At 49.8% G+C, this 16960-nt stretch overlaps 1 protein-coding gene across 9 annotated transcripts in view; it reads right to left on the minus strand.

The window, feature by feature from the left end:
* Positions 1-16960, minus strand: part of Bcor (BCL6 corepressor) — a 122947-nt gene that overhangs the window by 14068 nt on the left and 91919 nt on the right. For 6 of the 9 annotated variants that reach the window (XM_029473169.1, XM_021152808.1, XM_021152810.2 and 3 more), the window contains exons 2-6: positions 10982-11106; positions 9590-9668; positions 5850-8693; positions 5138-5191; positions 4467-4653 (exon numbers count right to left, since the gene is read on the minus strand). In XM_029473169.1, the coding sequence (XP_029329029.1) occupies positions 4467-4653; positions 5138-5191; positions 5850-8693; positions 9590-9668; positions 10982-11067 (3250 nt within the window). In that variant the 5' untranslated portion in view covers positions 11068-11106. The remainder of the gene's footprint in view (positions 1-4466; positions 4654-5137; positions 5192-5849; positions 8694-9589; positions 9669-10981; positions 11107-16960) is intronic. The other 3 variants (XM_029473170.1, XM_021152811.2, XM_021152809.1) reach the window with 1 other exon arrangement.

Genomic DNA, 16960 nt, shown 5'->3' on the forward strand with positions numbered 1-16960 from the left:
ACCATAAGGCTCAGTGCTTGCCCATAGATCACTAACATGACCCCACAGGTTCCCGGGGGTGGGGGTCTCCTGAGGATGTGGGTCTGGCATTTTGGTAGCACTGCAGGAGTCATTTTGCTGGTGAAATAAACATTCACCTCATAGGATGAGCTCAATACATTTGAAATTCCACCCCTACTTCCGACCAGCTCTGCTCATGCATCATCGACTTCTCTCAAGGGCAATCCAGCATTGAGTGGCTGTCAGGTGCGGGTGAGCAGCACCTTAGGGAAGGTGGGACTGGATCCAATCTGAGCTAAGGAATGGCTACATGTCCCCAACTGCTCCCCCTCCTCATGGTGGCAGAGACAGAACAGCCAGCGGCTGGATCCCTTGTATGCCATGTCACTGCAGTTCTCTGAGTACTTATAACTCAAGGACATGGTCCAAGTGGGTCTTCGGCAACGTCAATGTCCAGCCCTAAGGCTTGACGGCAACCAGTGAAGGCATGCAGACTGTCAAAGACCACTGCACTCAGCATGGCCGGGGTATCACTTGTGCTAGCCACTCTGTGACCCTCTTAACTGCTCTGCCACTAACAGTACACACTTTACAACTTGGCCACGCTGGGCTATAAAGTGGGAACATGATGACCAGCTGCCTCTCCTCTTCCTTCCTCAACCCTGGCTGCTCAGGGAAAAGGGAAGGGCCAGAGAAATTATTTATGCAGGATCCTTAAACCAGCTCAAATTTACCCCAGAATTTTAACGTGTACCTCGTTCACCTCTCCCTTTTGTAGGTGATGTGAAGGGAAGGTAGGTGGGTAATGTCATAACTGCCTATAGATGGAATCAATCACCATCAGACAGCAGCATGTTCAGTGGGGGGCCTCTCCCAGATTCCACTGCCCTGCCTTATCCTGTTCCATCATCACACCTCCCCTGCCAATCAATCGCTAAGACTCTCTCTGCCCTGAGTATTTTACATTCACTTCCTAGTCTTAACAGTTGAACTCCGGGTTTCGAGGAGGCGCCTACATCACTGTCTAAGCTATCTTTCTTGGGGAGCGAAACACTTTCAGCCTCACTGTCAACTCACAACAGTGGAAGGAAGCTTATCTCAGTCAGTTGACCTTTTGCACAAAGTGCCCTGGTAAAACCACCCGGAAGACTGCTGCATGGGCTGGCATCAGCTGAGAGGTGCCTGCCTCTGTCCCTTACATGATAAGAGCATCCCTAAAGGCTTGGCTAGCTCATCCCTTTCTGGGATTTTCCCATCTGAGCAAACCTGCACACAGCGGGTACCCCCGCCACCCTATTACCTGACCCTCAGGGACTGTGAATTACTGTATGGCAAGTCCCTCTCTGCCTCATCCTGAGGAAACTCCACAGCAGGGCCTGTTGTTCTCTCTACATCCCAATTACCATCAAGCAGTCTCACTAATAAATCTGAGATTCACATTAGTCCACACACCATCAGCATAGCCAGCTTCTCCTCCATTCTTCAAACCCTTAGAAACCTCTGTGCATCCTCCCTCCAAGCCTCTGAAGCCCCCAAAGGTCTGCACTCGGGTGATCTTCCAGGAATTAATAACAACCTTGAAGCAAACATACCCCTACTGCCGTCAGAGATAGGATGCTCCGCATCATTCCCAAATACTTTCACTTGGACCTCTGCAAATGGGGCCAGTCCAACCACTACCAGCAAGACTACCCTTAGAGCAAAAAAGATAGGCTAAAAGAGAACAAGCAACAGAGGCCCTAACCACCAGGCTCTACTACCTACCACTACTCTTACTGTTGGCCTCTAGGTCAAGCCATGTAGGCGGATGTGGGTGTGGCTGTTTGACACCTGCTCCCTATAGCATGGTCATATGACTTGCAGCACATATATCCCATAATTTATCATGACTGTGCTGCCATACTATACCATGTAGAAGCATCGCCATGGCAACATTTACAAATCACCATGGCAACAAAGCAACTTCATCACTGTGGCAGCCATGCCTAGTGAGCCCTAAACAAGACTTCCGAGGGTCATCCTAGATGTCATTGCCCTCTGCAGGTAGCTAGCTCTGTCACCCACAGCTGAGCAGAGTAGGTGATCAGTGCCAAGGCATCTCTCTAGTTCAGAAAGCATTCTGGCGTGGTCCTGGGGGGAAAACTCCCCAGATGAGACATCCCCACAAAGCCCCTTGACTCAAGCTTCCTCCAGTTCCTGCTCAGACTCTCCTTTAGCAGGTTCCAGGTCTACCCCACCCAAGAGACTGGCAAAGTAGCTCATGTTTAGCAAAGACCAAGGTAATGCTTCCTGGCCCTTCCACATCTCTAAAATGTCATGGAGAAGTCCTTCCCATGCATTGTCAGGTGTGAAGGGAAGCACTTAACTCAGTCAATCAACTTCCACCATCATTTAACTCAGCCACAATACCAAAGAGGGCAAATGAAAATCCTGACCATGCCCCCTCCCAACAAGATGCACTCACCATCTCAGAGCGCAGGGGCTCCCTCAGAAGGGGAAGGGAGCAGAGACAGTACATGCTTATAACCCCAGCATCCAAAAGGGTGAGGCAGGAGGACTAAGGCTAGCCTGGGCTACCTGGTAAGATTTGTGTTACTCCATCCCCACCAAAACCAAAAACCAAAACCAAAAAAACCCCAAAACAAACAACCCCCCCCAAACCAAACAACAACAAAACCAAAAAGAAATAGGTAGAGTTTAGAATCCTGTCCCCTCTACTCCAAATCCCTCCCCTAGTTCTCCTAAGCTTGGCTCTTGTAGCCGTGATCCCCACCACGCCCCGCTCCCATCACATCTATGAGTCCTAAAGGCAGGCAAGTATGGGGATGGTAACATTTTTCCTTCTTGAAAAACACGCCTTTTGCACATAACCTCCAAAGCACTTGATGGTAATTTCTGGCTCTTACAAGTGGCGGGAGCCCTGTTCTGGTACCCCCCAAATAGCCCACTGTCTGAGCCTTGGAGGGGCCCCTCAAGCCACTCCAAAAGCAGGACAAGTGGGGAGGAGGTGGGCCTCCCAGGCAGGTAGGTGGGAGGCCTCCCAGATTCTTATCTGAGGGCAGTGGCCACTTGGGGCCTGGCTCCATTACCTGAAAACTTAAAAAAAAAAAAAAAAAAAAAAAAAAAAAAGAAAGGCCAAAGGCTGGAAGCCAGCCAACCTCTCAACCTCTTACAGCATCTCTCAGCGTTCACGCAGAACAAAGGGGACTCCCACTTGCAGCTAGCTCCTCCCTTCTGGAAACACCTTGCCTACTTCGCAGCTGCCTTCCTCGCCAAGCACCTCACAAAGCACTGGCGATTCCACTGCTCTGTGCCCACTCTGAGTACCTTTGCCACTTGGCCCAAGAGCAGCCATGTACACATCTTTTGACAGAGATCATTCAAGACTCCCTTGGGCAAGGGCGTCACTTGCTTGTTATAAAAACTACCTTTTTCTTTAGGACTAGCTCACAGCAAATCTTCTTGGGTCTGACTGTTGCTGCAGGCCAGCCAGAGCGTTTTCTGGACCTTAAAGATGAACTGGAGGTAGTGAAGGAAAGGCGGCGCACACCAAGAACTGTGCCAGGTGTGTTACACCTTCAAGGGCAACAATAGGGGGCTCTCAAGCACCCAATGCCACTGACTGGCTCGTCTAGGAGGCTTCTGCAACAACTCTCCTCCATGTTTCCTCTGACATCCTAATTCACCTTCCCTAGCAAGGTTTCTGAAGGCCAGAGCAGGCCTCAAACCTTAGGCATAGACATTTGAGGAAACTAAAGACCTTCACAAAGTGTTGCAGCAAGCACCCTTAAAACTCTCCAAAGCCCAGCCCAACAGGGGACCCATCGTTTAGACTGAAAGATCCCCAAAAGGCGCTTGCTTACCTTTTCCCACATTTACCCCAGACCATAAACCACCATCTGTCTTGTAGGCCATTGCCATACCCCATTCTTGGGTTCTATTGATAACTTCCAATGACAACAAACTCAGCTAATACCTGTTGCCATCTTTCTGGTGCTTTGACCAACCTTCATCCCACCTCAACAAAACCTAGATAGAAAAAAAACCTAAGTACTTTTCCCATTCCAGCGTAGACTGCCATGTGGGAGAGGTGCAAGGCTAAAGAGTATCATTCTAGCTGTAAAATATAAAAAAAAAAAAAAAAAAAAAAAAAGAACTGATCCTTACCACCTGCTTTCTACTGCTACATTGTATTGGGCTGTCATTCACTTTGAGCCTGGTGTTTCTTTGCAAATGAAGACCAAGTCCTAGAAAAGAATCCCATAGACACCAGATTCCCAGCTACATGTAAGCAGACATCACTACGGTAAAGACCACAAAGCAGCCTCTTTCTCAGAGCAGTCCCCAACTGGACCTTGGGCCATTATCCACAAATCCCTCTTCCTCTCACCATCTCAGGCCTTGGAAGCAGGGTGGCTCTGCTCTCACCAATGTGATGCTACAGCCCAGCTGCTCGGGTTACTTACATCTCTCACTGTCATTCTGGTCGGCAATGGCCTCTTCCAGGGTGACTGACTTTGGCTTCTTTTCCTGATTTCCTTTCAACCTTTCCCAGTCGGCTGGGCTGAATTTGCACACCTCGGAGTCTTTGGTTGCTGGGTGGCTACCTTCTCTCTCTTTCATCTCCAACTCTGAGAAGCGCATCATTGCACGCTAGAAAGAAAACGAAGATGGAAAAAAAAAAACACAACATCTTACCATAAAGGCTATTTCATGTGCCTTATACTATAAAGGAAAGTGTTTTCAGAGAAAAGCTTGCCCAAAGCCAACCACAATTTATGAGATACAACTCAGATATTTAAAGTTTAACAGATAAAATTTAAGAGTGTCTATATGTGAGTAGTCACACATTCTTTATCCATAAAGTCGTGTGTATAGAGATATAGACGCAATGTGTATGTATAACCATACATACACGATTGCATAGAGACAGACATTCTCTTTTGAAGGTTATAAATAAAATAAAACAAAGCCACAGCGCAAAGAAAAACAAAAGGAAAACACAACAGAAAAGAAACAAAATGTACAATGAACAAAGACGACCATGGCCCACAAACTTCCCTTTGTATATTTGGAAATGAAATTTAACTCAAAAGGTTTATGGAAGATTCTAGTAATAAAAATTTGAAGAACTGACCTCACAGTAAGCAGCGGGTAGACATAAAATACTGTCCTCTTGTAATCCTTCCATCTATGTAATTAAAATGGGCACTCAATGGATCATTTAGATAACTTCATCCATTTTTATCAGCATAAACCAATTTTTTTCTTAACAATTGCAAAACAATTTGGCTTTATTCATCTTTTAATTAAAAGTAAAATATCTTAAGGAAATTCCTATACAACATCTATCATAATTCACTAGCAAATTAAATACATACTCTATCCCTTTAAACGAATGTTTTTTCTTTCTTTTTGGTGAAAAAATTGCACGAATCCCACAGACATGCGACTGCTACACATCTCCACCAAGTATCAAGTAAGGTAATCTAAGCAATGCTTCTAGTTATATTTGTTATCTTACAGGCAGAGACATCAAAGCAATTGCTAGGTAAACGTCATGCAGTCTTTAGACATCCTTCATAATAATTACAACTTGTTATCAGCATTCCAGTAGAGTTCTCATATAATCTACAGAATAGCTTAAAGTATCCGACACATGAACCTCCTAAAAGCTACTACTGCCGTCCCCTTATTGAACACATTTCATACATTCCAATTATCATAAGTGTCATTAACCAAACAAATCTGCCTGGTGCTCTGGCCTACCACGTTCCCCCAAATCCCCTTTGTACATTACAAAAACTGACAACTGATAAAGTTAGTGAAATTCGGGTTGGGGGGCTCACCTGCAATGCCCGCTGCTCTCGGCTGAGCTGACTGGAATCTGCATACAGTTCAGTGGTGACACACTTGAATCGGTCGCCCACATAACCTGCCGAGTTAGCAATTCTCTTTGCCAGCTTGGATGGCTTGGGTTTCAGAACTTTGCCATCGTTGGATTCGGCCTCATCAGTTCCTTCTTTGGTATAGGCGGGGGTGACATCCATGTTTGGAGGGGCACCGCCCACACAAAATGGTTTGGGATCCTCTTGGGTTTTACCAAAAGTCACAGCAGGGCCCTCGCTGCCCAGAGCTGTCTCCAAGAATGGAGTTGCTACCTGCACACCCAGGTTCTCTTTGTTGGTTCCTGCTGCACCACTATCCTTGCCTAAGCTGAACACTGGCTGGCTTGAGGCCTGTTTGAAAGTGAAAGATTCATGGAAGTCAGTGATTCGGCCCAGCTCCTCTCTGAGGGAGATGAATTCACGGCGTTGTTGGATCACAGGGTCAGCTGAGGGCTTGGTGGCCTCAGTGTCCTGACCTACATTCTCGGCTACCAGGCCTGCTTTGGGTGCCCCTGCATCAGCTTTAGTGTCTGCTTCTTCTCGGAGAAGGTCTACGTAGACCAGTTTGTCGCTTTTGACCCCAGTCTTCCCTTGATTCCAGCTAGAGTTTGGCTTCAGGTTCTTGTCAGTGGGGACTTCTGGCTGCAGTTTGGTGCTGCTAGCTTCCAACATCTCAGAAAACCGGCTACGGAGGGTTGGTTCCTCGTAACGGGCTCTCTCATGGGAGCGGGACCGTCTCTCCGGCTTCTCCTCTTTTGTGATCTCAATGGGCGTGTGTGGGATCAACATGGGATGGACCATGCCCAGGCCCAGGGCATCTTGGTAGGTCACAAATTCTGGCCTGCTCGTGTGCAGCCCGTAGGGCAGGCCAGGCTTTGGGGCAAGGTGCCCAGGAAACAGACTGCCATTGGGTAACAAAACTGGGTGAGGATACACAGGTCCTTTGCCATGTAAAGAGAGGGGACTTAGAGCGATGCCTTCTGGTGCTGCGTAAGGGAGGTAACTCCTAGGGTAGGGAATTGCTGGGGACCTGAATGCTTCATTTGGAGATAGAAATATTGAGGTTGGCGGGAGGCCATTCTCACTTGCTTTGAAGCTCGGTTCTGGGTTGGCTTTGGCTCCCTTGCTGCTGGTGCTGCCACCGTGCTTGGCAGGCGTGGATGAGGGCTGGCCCACATGCTGGATAACTGATGGCGTGGTATCCACAGAGCTCCTGCTGGTCTTGGTGCCATCTGCATTGGCGTTGGCATTGGGGGCTGGTGATGCAGAGGCTGGGCGTCCTGAACTGGACACGGACCCTGAAACATTAGTGATCACAGCATCTGTGCCACCCATGCGGGGACACGAGGAACTCCGCTGTTGCGGTATTGCCCAGTCCAAAGCCTTGTTTTTCAGTGACAGACTTTTGCCATTGTTCTCTTCATTAGGACTTGGCCCTGGCACCACCCAAGATGAGGGGGCAGTGCTGATGATCTCTGATCTATAGATAGAACATCCATTTCCTGGAGGAGATAGTGTTTCTTTTGGAATCTCACTTCCAGAGAGCACTAAGCCACTTGCAGCCCGACTGTGAACCAGGACTGTGGGAGCCATCTTTTTCATGTGGTCACCTTTGGAAGCATCCGCATCCACCACTTTAGAAGACAGGTCAAGTGGTTTGTCTGTGACATCTTTGGTAACGGTCTGCTTTTCCAACAGAGGTGGTGAGCCCCCATCTTTTCTGTCTTGAACCGTTGTCTTCCGGGTGTGCCCAGGCATGGATTGAGCACAGTCTCCCCCATCTAGAGCCTTGGGGTATTTGCCATTGGACAGCCTGGATGTAGAGAACTCGCTATTGGCTGACATGTATGGCTTCGTCAGGGTGACTGAGGGAGAGGTGGAGATCCTGGGATAATGCTTATGGAACTCGGAGTAGGTCTCTGCAGTGGGCTGAGTTGGAAGGTGGACCCGGGCTGAGGGCCGAGGTGAAGGAGGCAACAGGAGAGCTGTGTCCCCTGGCAGGCCACTATTGACTGCCTTGGCAGAGCTCACCCGGGGCTGTTTACTGTTTTGGATGTGGGGGTAACTGTGGGAATCAACTGGGTTCCCAGGGTTGACGCCCATCTTCCATGGGAGGCTTTTGTCTGAGCAGTGGACGAGAGGTGGAATGGCCGAGGCTGAAGGTGTGGAGAGCCTCATGGGTGAAGCCAAGGAGGAGGGGATGTGAGGGTTGACATAGTGTGGGGGTGGCAGGTAGAGGAAGCGTTCCCCACTGGTGCAGACAGGAGAATATAGTGGCTGGGCCAAGCCGTAGGACTGCTGAGGTAGCAAGGCCTTGTACATATTCAGTGAATACTTATTTGGCGAGTCGAGGAAAGGGTATATGGCTGGAGTGGCCCCGTCCATGTAAGGGTTGACCCAGGGCAGCCGCAGGTAACTAGCACCATTGATGTTGAGAGGGCTCTGTTTGTCACTGGCAGGCCTATCCAAACCCAAGCTTTCTGCTGTAGCTACAGCACTCTTTTGTATCCCAGGCGGTGTTTTGTATATAGCACTGAAGCCATTTGGGGGTTTTCCAGAGACAGCAGAAGCCTCCACTGTCTCGGGTGTATTCGATTTGAATTGCATCTCTGGATTTCTTTCCGAAGAAAACCCAAGGCCACTGAGAGAGCTTGGGGTAGCCTCCCGACCTTTTTCTGAGCCCAATCCACACAAGCCAGAATAAACGATGTTTCCAGGGACCCGGAGCCCTTCCCGGATGAGGCCTGTGCGGTCCATGCTCAGTGCTGCCAGGCCATCGATCCGATGGGCTCCACTGGTATCCACCTTTGTAAAAGAATAACACAAGTTACTTGGGACACCTGTCACAGTAGCAGCTCTGGTCCAGAAGAAAGACCACCCACTGGGTCACATGACATCACCCTTAACACCCCAACAGAAAAGGCTAAAGATAGCTTTGCTGTGTCCAGTGCCCCGCCTCCTCCCACATGCAAATCCTTCTGAAGCCTCATTTTTTTTTTTTTTCATTTCTGTTCAACTGAAGATCCTACAAGCACTGAAAGATCCATTCAGACATTAGTTTGGTCATCTGTGAGCAAACTCTACCATGCTGTAGCACAGACAACACCAAAGAAGACATTCTCTGCAGCACTCCTCTGACTCTGTGGAACCCGTCAGGTTGCACTGGGGAGAGGGGCATTCATTTCTTGGACACAGAAAGGTTTTATTGAACAGGACAAGAAACAGTTTTCCTCCCGACAATGGATAGGAGGGACTTTCTAGCTTGTCTTAGTTCTAAATCAATAAAGGGGCGTGGAGGGGGCGTGGTCAAAGTATGGTTGCATTTTTGGACTTCCTTTCCCTGGTGCCTTAAAGGACAGTCCAGTGTTTCATATTTTACTGGCAAAGTAAAGCCCTAGGAACTACTTGGAGGCTAGGGAATTATCCAGCTTGGAGCATTAACGGGAATAGATGGTTATGGAAGCCCCATGATTCCAAGTGACCAAGGAATGAGGGCTTGTGAGGGCAGAGTATATTAAAAACAATACATAGCCAGGCCCTGATGCCTCCCCCTCCTCACATTGTGTGCATGAGTGAGCACGTGTGCACAAGCAAATACACACACACACACACACACACACCCTAATTACACACAAACTAATACATAGTTGATTACAAATCACTGAGAGCCATCCTATCAAGAGAGGCCATTCATCCCTTACCACGTTGTGATTCAAGGGAGTCTCCTCCCTCAGCTCCAGCCTGGCTTTTGAAGCGTCGCCATCATTCACAGGAATTTTCCTATTTAAAAAGACACACCAATTTCATGAAAACATTTCTTGCTGAATATATCTTTCATCTATCTCCCCGGACCAGACCAGTTTCTACTAATCTCATTCATTTTTTTTGAACTGTCTTTACCCTCCCTGCCATGACCTATAGTGAAAGTTGCTCCCAAATGGTGATTCAATATTACCCTGGCAGAACAAAGCAAAGGCAGGCCTTTCATGTGTGGGGACATGAATAACACATATGTCCCAGAGGTGGGCAAGCCAGAAATTAAGCACACTTCTCTCACGTGACCTTTCCTACAGAGGCCAAGTGCTGTCTTAGCTAACCCTTACGAGCTGTTCTGGAGGGCAGAAATGAAATAAAATGGCCATGGACCAAGCAGGCTAGAAGTCTACAGGCTAGCCCCTTCATCTACCCACATCTGCATTAACCCTGAGGGCAGGCTTTCAAAACTTTCTTTCCCCCAAAGTTAAGGACCCATCTAGTTTCCATGGTGATAGTGAAGTTATATTTGCAGCCTTTATCAAAACAATGTGGAGCTGTGTGGGGATGTACAATAGTATCAGAGACATGTCAGCTACTTCAGGCAGAAGAGGAAGCCGCACAACTGTGCCAGGCTGCTGTTGGCTGTCCTGGGACTTGTTATCAGAGAGCATTGATAAAGAAAGTGTTCCACGCCAACTTCCAAATCCTCAGGATAACAGCACTGACGAGCAGCAGAGGCAGAGATTCACCAGTACCCCAAAGCTGCTTCCATCATCTCCTGTTCAGTTGTCTCGGCCCCACTCGGCCCCAGTCCAACATCATGGATTAGAAGAAAGCCTAACTGGGCTGTCCAGTGATCAGAATCCTGGCCAATAACAACACAGAAGGGCAGCATGGGGCAACCTGAAACCTTGGACCCAAGGAAAGGGTAGCCACCTCCTCATTTATTACTAAGCAAACTATTTGTTTTAAAAGCACATTGAATGCCGATCCACCTGGGCCCACACTCCTGACATTTAGAGTTAAAGCAGCATATAGATGGGGATTAATTCTCCTTCATAAATATGAAATAATAAATTAAGGACAAAAGCGCGCTGAAAGGCCGCTTTAGGGGCTAATCTTTTAAAGGGCGGCAATGCTTCGCTGAACCAGGCTGCTGCCTGTTAAAACTGTAAATCAAGGGCCACCAGCTAGAAGATCTCTCTTATCCAGACCTTTTGGGCCCCTCTCTGGCTGTGAGGAGATGAGGGGGGCTTGGGCATGCATGGGCTCTGCTCAGGAGTGTGGGGGAGAAGACCCATTCTCCCTCACCAGGCCTGGCCCTGGAGACTATTCACCTGTCTTCACTTGTTCCACACATGCGGACCCTCTCGCTGTTCATCCAGCTGTGAACGTTCCCATACAGAGGGGTTGCAGAAAGCATGTCGCCCCTTGGATGGCAGCTTGGCTTCAAGCGTCTAGTCTGTTTAAAAAAAGAAAGGAGGGGGGAGGGCCCGTGAGGTTAGGTAAAGGAGAGAGGCACTGAGAAAGCAAAGCCTCTTTCAAGGTAATTCATACACGACGTAGCCTGTGCCTGACACTGTCTACCAATGTCCATGAACCAAGAACACACCTGTCCCACAGCGACGGAGGAGATCAGACTCAAGCTAACAGGAAGACGCCCATCCTAGTCACAGGTCTGGGCCTGCCCACCCTTTTGCTAGAGAAAGAAGCCATATTTGAGGAGGGACCAGAAAGACACAGGTTGCTAGATCACTGGCACATTCATCTCTCTTGGGGTGGTAGAGGCAGAAACAGTGAGGTGGTGGCGACAGCAGGTTTGGGACGGCTGAATTTCCAAGCTGTCCTGTGCCCAACCCGAAAGCTGGAGGGTGAAAGAGAGTCCAGTGGGCTGGTGAACCTCTCTACTGGAGCCCTGGATTAGATTAAGCACCTAACAGGGGTGGTTTTGCCTGGGAGCTGCAGGGGGAGGCGGCTGAGTAATTCAATGACTGCCTGCTCGCTGGGGACAAGAAATCATTAGCGTATAAGTCTCTGCAGCCAGGGCTGACGCTGATGGGCTCCAAGCCGCTAGCACACAGGGAACAGGCAAAAGCCACCCATTTTCCACCTCGTGGGAGGGGAGGCTGCCGAAGGGAGGGTGCGAAGGGGCCCAGACCACCTCCCCCACTTACCTTCTCAGCCCACCGCCCCTCCCCACAGCACATTCTAGTTTGCTGCATGAGTGAAGGGTCAGGACAAGCTGCAGTTTATTAACAGGATTATCACGGCGCGTGATTTATCCTCGTGCAGGATTTTAATTGCTCTTTGGAGGTTGAGCCGTTTCTTTTGACTGCGCTTCAGCCCATATCCTGCTGTTAAATGCTGGGTTAATAAGTAGGGGAGCCTTTAATGCCTGGGACCGATGGCCCTGGGCAATTCCCTGCTCACAAACACATCTCAGTTTCCCTTCTCCAGGACAGGCCACGGCATTTTTCCACGGGACCCAAATCCGAGTGTGAAATAATTGGTGTGCAGATAGATCATCAGGGGAACTTTTCTTTCTCCTCCCTCACACACCCACCCACACAGTTTCCGAAAGCCCAAATGTTCCCTTAAGTCGACACATTTCCTTTGTTAGCAGGAGAAAATATGCAAATGCTTGCTTTTACACTTTAGCACACGAGAAGCAGACTGCCAGGTCGGTCGGTTGGGTGGAGGCACCCTGTCCAGGGACTCTTCATGGGGTGGGGGTGGGAAAGGCTTGGGAGGCCTGAGTCCAGAAGCTCAGCTATGCTCCTTTCTTTGTCCTAAGTAGGCCTTTTGTCCACCAGCAACCCCCACCGGCCCCCAACCATAGAACAACACGCACCAACACACCACGCACAGTTAGAGCTCAACAATGAAGCAGGGAGGGGAGGGCCCTGAAGAGGCTGGAATTCCTGAAGGCATCATGGGAATGGACTTCGGTGAAGCTGGTTTCCTGGGAAGGGTCTCTCTTTCTTCAGACAGGGAAACTCCAAATGGCCTAGCCATGGTGCATGGAGCGACAGACTGGGGTGCCGGGGAAGGCTGTGTGGGAGCTGTTCACTGTGCCCCCCCTTTTTGATGTACAAAATAAGCAAGGAATGTCAAGTCACCGGGACTGGAAAGATTCAAGACCCACTTCATCAAGTGTCCCTTTCCTGAGCATCTCCTGCCCACTCTCACAACAAAGGGAAGACATTGCAGGCAGACTGATCAAGTAGAGCGCTGTTCCTTGGCGCAGGGGTCCTGGACAGCAAGCAGCTGCAGGGACCAGATCACACCCTCATGGAGCCCTGGTGAAGTATAGAAATCCTACTGGGGACAGCAGGGCTCCACAATTAATCCCCCCAGGAAAAAGGGTCAGAAGAACGGGCCTGAGAAAAGTCAAATCTCCGTGGTCCAGCTCCTCAGTCTTGAAACCCAGCTGCCTCCTACATAGAGTTGGCCACCTTGGGAAGAGTACATCAGGGACCCTCAAGGACAATCAGAATCAGCTTAGGGAAGGCCTGGCCTCTTCCCCATGAAAGCCCAGTGGTATCTTCAGTCCTTCCACCAACCCCCACCCCCCACCCCCACCCCCACCCCCAGAAAATGCCACCGGGACTGTGAGGGACCTGGGACAGCCTGGAGAACTGAAACTTTAACCCCTCTCTGGGGTCCACTCATCATTTTTTTCAATATCATTGCCACAGATAAATAACACTAGCCATCAGAATGAAGTGTCACAGACACAGGGTCAGACTGGAGTTAAGGCCTGGAGTGCAGTTCATTCTCCTCTGTGTATGGTTTCGGGGAGCAGGCTAAGCCAGGAGTTGCACTGTGGACTGCACACACTTGTGCACGAGTGCTTGTGCACGCTCGTGAACCCACACTTAAAATCTTTAGCTGCCCTGTGAACTTTTTTTGAACTGCTTAAAAGTGGAGGTCTGTTGAACGAACAGTGGCGCCACCGCCAGCAGTAATTTCATTGCAACAAGCTAAGGACTTTTAACTCTTCAGGTGCCTGGCTAAAGAGCAAGCGATCAAAATAGAAAGGGTCAATGACTGTGGGCCTTGCTAGGCAGGAGGCCCTTCTCTAGGGTGACAAACAAGGGAAGTCCAAGAGCCCAGCAGAAATATACTCAGGAGAAGTATCCTGTTGCCACTCAACCATGGAGGATCAGGGAGTACCCATTTCCCAAACCTCTGGGTGAAAAAACAAAGAGAGACCAAACAGCAGAAGAGAAGAACATCTCAGTCCTTCCAGTTTCTAGAAAGTCCTAGTGAAGTACCCGGGACTTTTCTCTCTACCTCTAAAGCAAAGAGGTGACTTTGCTGACCCTTGGCTGTGGGAAATGGTGGCTGGAATACGGAGTGCCTCAAGGCACTTGGCTGCTATATATAAGGAAGAGGCTCATTCTTTGCCCCTTCTTCCACATGCAGGCTGTGTTTGCCTCTAGAAGTGCCAAGATGTGGGACATCACTCATGAGAAAGCACTTTACAAGCAAGCACTGGCCTGTTCTGAGGGCAAGGTGCTAGCTTTAACCTTGCTCTGGGTTTTAACCCTTTCTGCCAGCCATGGAGAGAAAACCAAGGATAAGGAAGGAAACGCGAAGAAAAGGTGGCTCAGAGGTGAGCCAGGCAGGGATGGCTGTGTGAGTCTTATGGAGCAGGTCGATTGCTAAGTGCAGTGTCTGCCTGCTGGAACCGAGGTCTGGGGGAACCTCTATGTGGCAGGCACGCATTGGTATGTGGCTGCAGTCCTTAGAACTTACTGTGTTTAACGGAGAGCCGAAGGACTCACCTGAACCGACACGGTGAATAATCATTTGCTCCTGAGCTGAAGAGTGGCTAGAGTACCCATGCTTGGTCTGAGCAGGACCAAGATTAGGTGCTGTCCCTCCAACCCAGGCATCTCTAAAAAGGAGCCCAATTGCTTCATGTTCTGAAAAGACATGAGGTGACCCCCAAGGTGTACCTACTAACACCGTTTACTTGATCCCTGCCAAGACAGCACAGTAGAGATGCAGAAGAGCATACTCTTTCCTTTTCTAAAAGGCAAGGTCTTTCTGTCCTGGCTAGCCTGGAACTCAAGAGATGGATGTGTCTCTGCTGGGCTTAAAGTCATATGCCACCGCAGTCCACTTACTTGTTTCTTCTTTAAGGACATTTAAGATCTCCCCCTGCAGACAACAGGGAGGAGGCAGTGAAGGCAGTAGCAACACTAGGCTCAACTGTCTCTGTTGTACCCACTGCCACCCCATAGTGGCAGATCATCTTCCATTGCCACCGGTGACCCCTACACCCACAATAGGAAAAGTATTGCTTCCAGAGACTAGGAAGAGATGAAACCTCTCAAACACTGGCAGTCCCTTCTTTGGGACTAAGTTCTTTTCCTAGGCCCTTCTGGCCACCACCCTACAGGCAGTTCTGTGGGCAGCAGCCAAAGATTGAACAGGTCCATCTGTAGCGCTGTACCCACAATAGGAAGCTTAGGTGGCACATGGGTAGCCTGGTCCCAGTCAGTGTGCTGGGTGAGATCCTGAGGAAAGAAAGAAGCCTGTCCATTCTCTTTGGCTCTCACCCTCACCCACCCTGTGTCCCTGGGCAGGTGGCCGAATCTCTCCAACCTTGGTCCCCCTCTGTAAATATTTGGCCTTGTGTTTTCTAGAGGCTTTGGCTGCACTATGGACTTGAGTTTTGCCTGGCAATCGCTGGAGCCGGTTAACCCCATCCGACAGCATCTGACTCCACTAAACACACTGTTCAGAATGGTGACGTGGTCGCCTATCTATCATGGGTGGGAAGCTGACGAAGGACATACAGAGGGGCCAGACCAGGAGGGGGAAAACACAACTGGTGTGGATTTCACCCAAGCCCAAAGCTAGTGCCAGCCCTTCCTGGGGTTGCTCCAGGGCAGACTGAGTCACAGCAGCACCACGCTCTGGGTGTCAAGGAAGGGAGGGGGAAGACGGTCCTATTTTAGAATGTTGGGGGGAGGGCCTATGTGGGGGTGGGAAATGAAAAGAAAATGCTTTCCCGGATGTGCAATGCAGGGCGGGTCCTCCTGGGCTGCTTTCCCAGATGAGTAAGGGACCCTCAAATTGCTCCCAGGTCCTGAGCCATTTAGCATCTATCTGAGGTGTGGGGTTAGAGGTGTGTGAGCCAGGCTGCCCAGGTGCACACTCCAAACCACAACCACTGGCTCTGTGGGTGTCACCACCCACAACCCCAAATTTTACATTAGTAAAAGACTAAAGTCAAGGAGCAGGGGCGGAGGAGACAGACGACGGCCATGCTCACACAGACCTGATCTTCCCAGCATACAGAACCTTTCTAGTTTCTTCCTGAAGCTCCAGGGTCACGGCAGAGAGCCATCGGGATAGGGAATAAACTTGACCCTCAGTGGCAGTGGAGGGAGAAAGGAGGAGGGGCGGCCCCCTCTCCACGCCTCTGCAGAGCCTGATGTGAGGAGTCTGCAACAAAGGGATTGTCTTTCCCAGCACTTGCTCCCTGCTCAGAGCTCACTAGCCCCTTCTGCCCCTCCTTACAGCTCCCTGCCAAGGTCCCAGCAGGAAGAGGTAGCAGTACTGGCCAGAAACCCCCTCAGGCCTTCCAGAAATGGCCAGTTCTCCCCTTGGGCAGCCACCCTCTCCAAAGACCCTAGTTAACCCTGGAACCCTGCGTTCTCACGGGAACTTCCAGAGTTCCGCTGCAGGAGCCTTCACTACTCCTTTGGTCTTCATCATCAAATTTCAAACAAAAATAAACTTTTGAGTGGGTTCAGGCGGAATTTGAGCCCTTAAGGGACATGCTCCCGGGCCCACCAGTAGAGTTAGGACTGCAAACCCTACCTTCACTTTGAGCTTCCTTCAGTCAGACTAAAGGATTGTACCTCTGGACCCTCCCCTAAGATGAGAGCTGAGTGTGGTGGTGTACTGTAAAATAGGACAGGCATGGAGCCCTGGGTAGGGCAGACCCCAAGAGTCTACTAAAAGTGGGTTGCTGGGCATCCATCCTCTACCCGAGGCAGAACCCCAGCTATGGGGTTCAGATTTACCACGGCTCCCAACCCAAGGACAGGGATGGCTATTTCCCCCTCCTTTCTACAGGAATGGCCAGAGACTCCCTGCCTTTTGTTCTTTCCGATTCCCTCAGGCTGTGCCAGATAAACTAGTCAGTGAACTAACTATATCTGCATCCAAAGCGCACTGGAGTGAATTTGGAAACAAGAGGTCCTTGAAAAGGAGGTGGACCCAGCACCAGCACCCAGAACTTAGGAAGAAAGCCAGCACTCCTTTTCACATCCCATCCCCCTCCACCCCCACCC

This window comes from Mus caroli, chromosome X (genome assembly GCF_900094665.2).
Source record: "Mus caroli chromosome X, CAROLI_EIJ_v1.1, whole genome shotgun sequence".
Taxonomy (NCBI): Eukaryota; Metazoa; Chordata; class Mammalia; order Rodentia; family Muridae; genus Mus; species Mus caroli.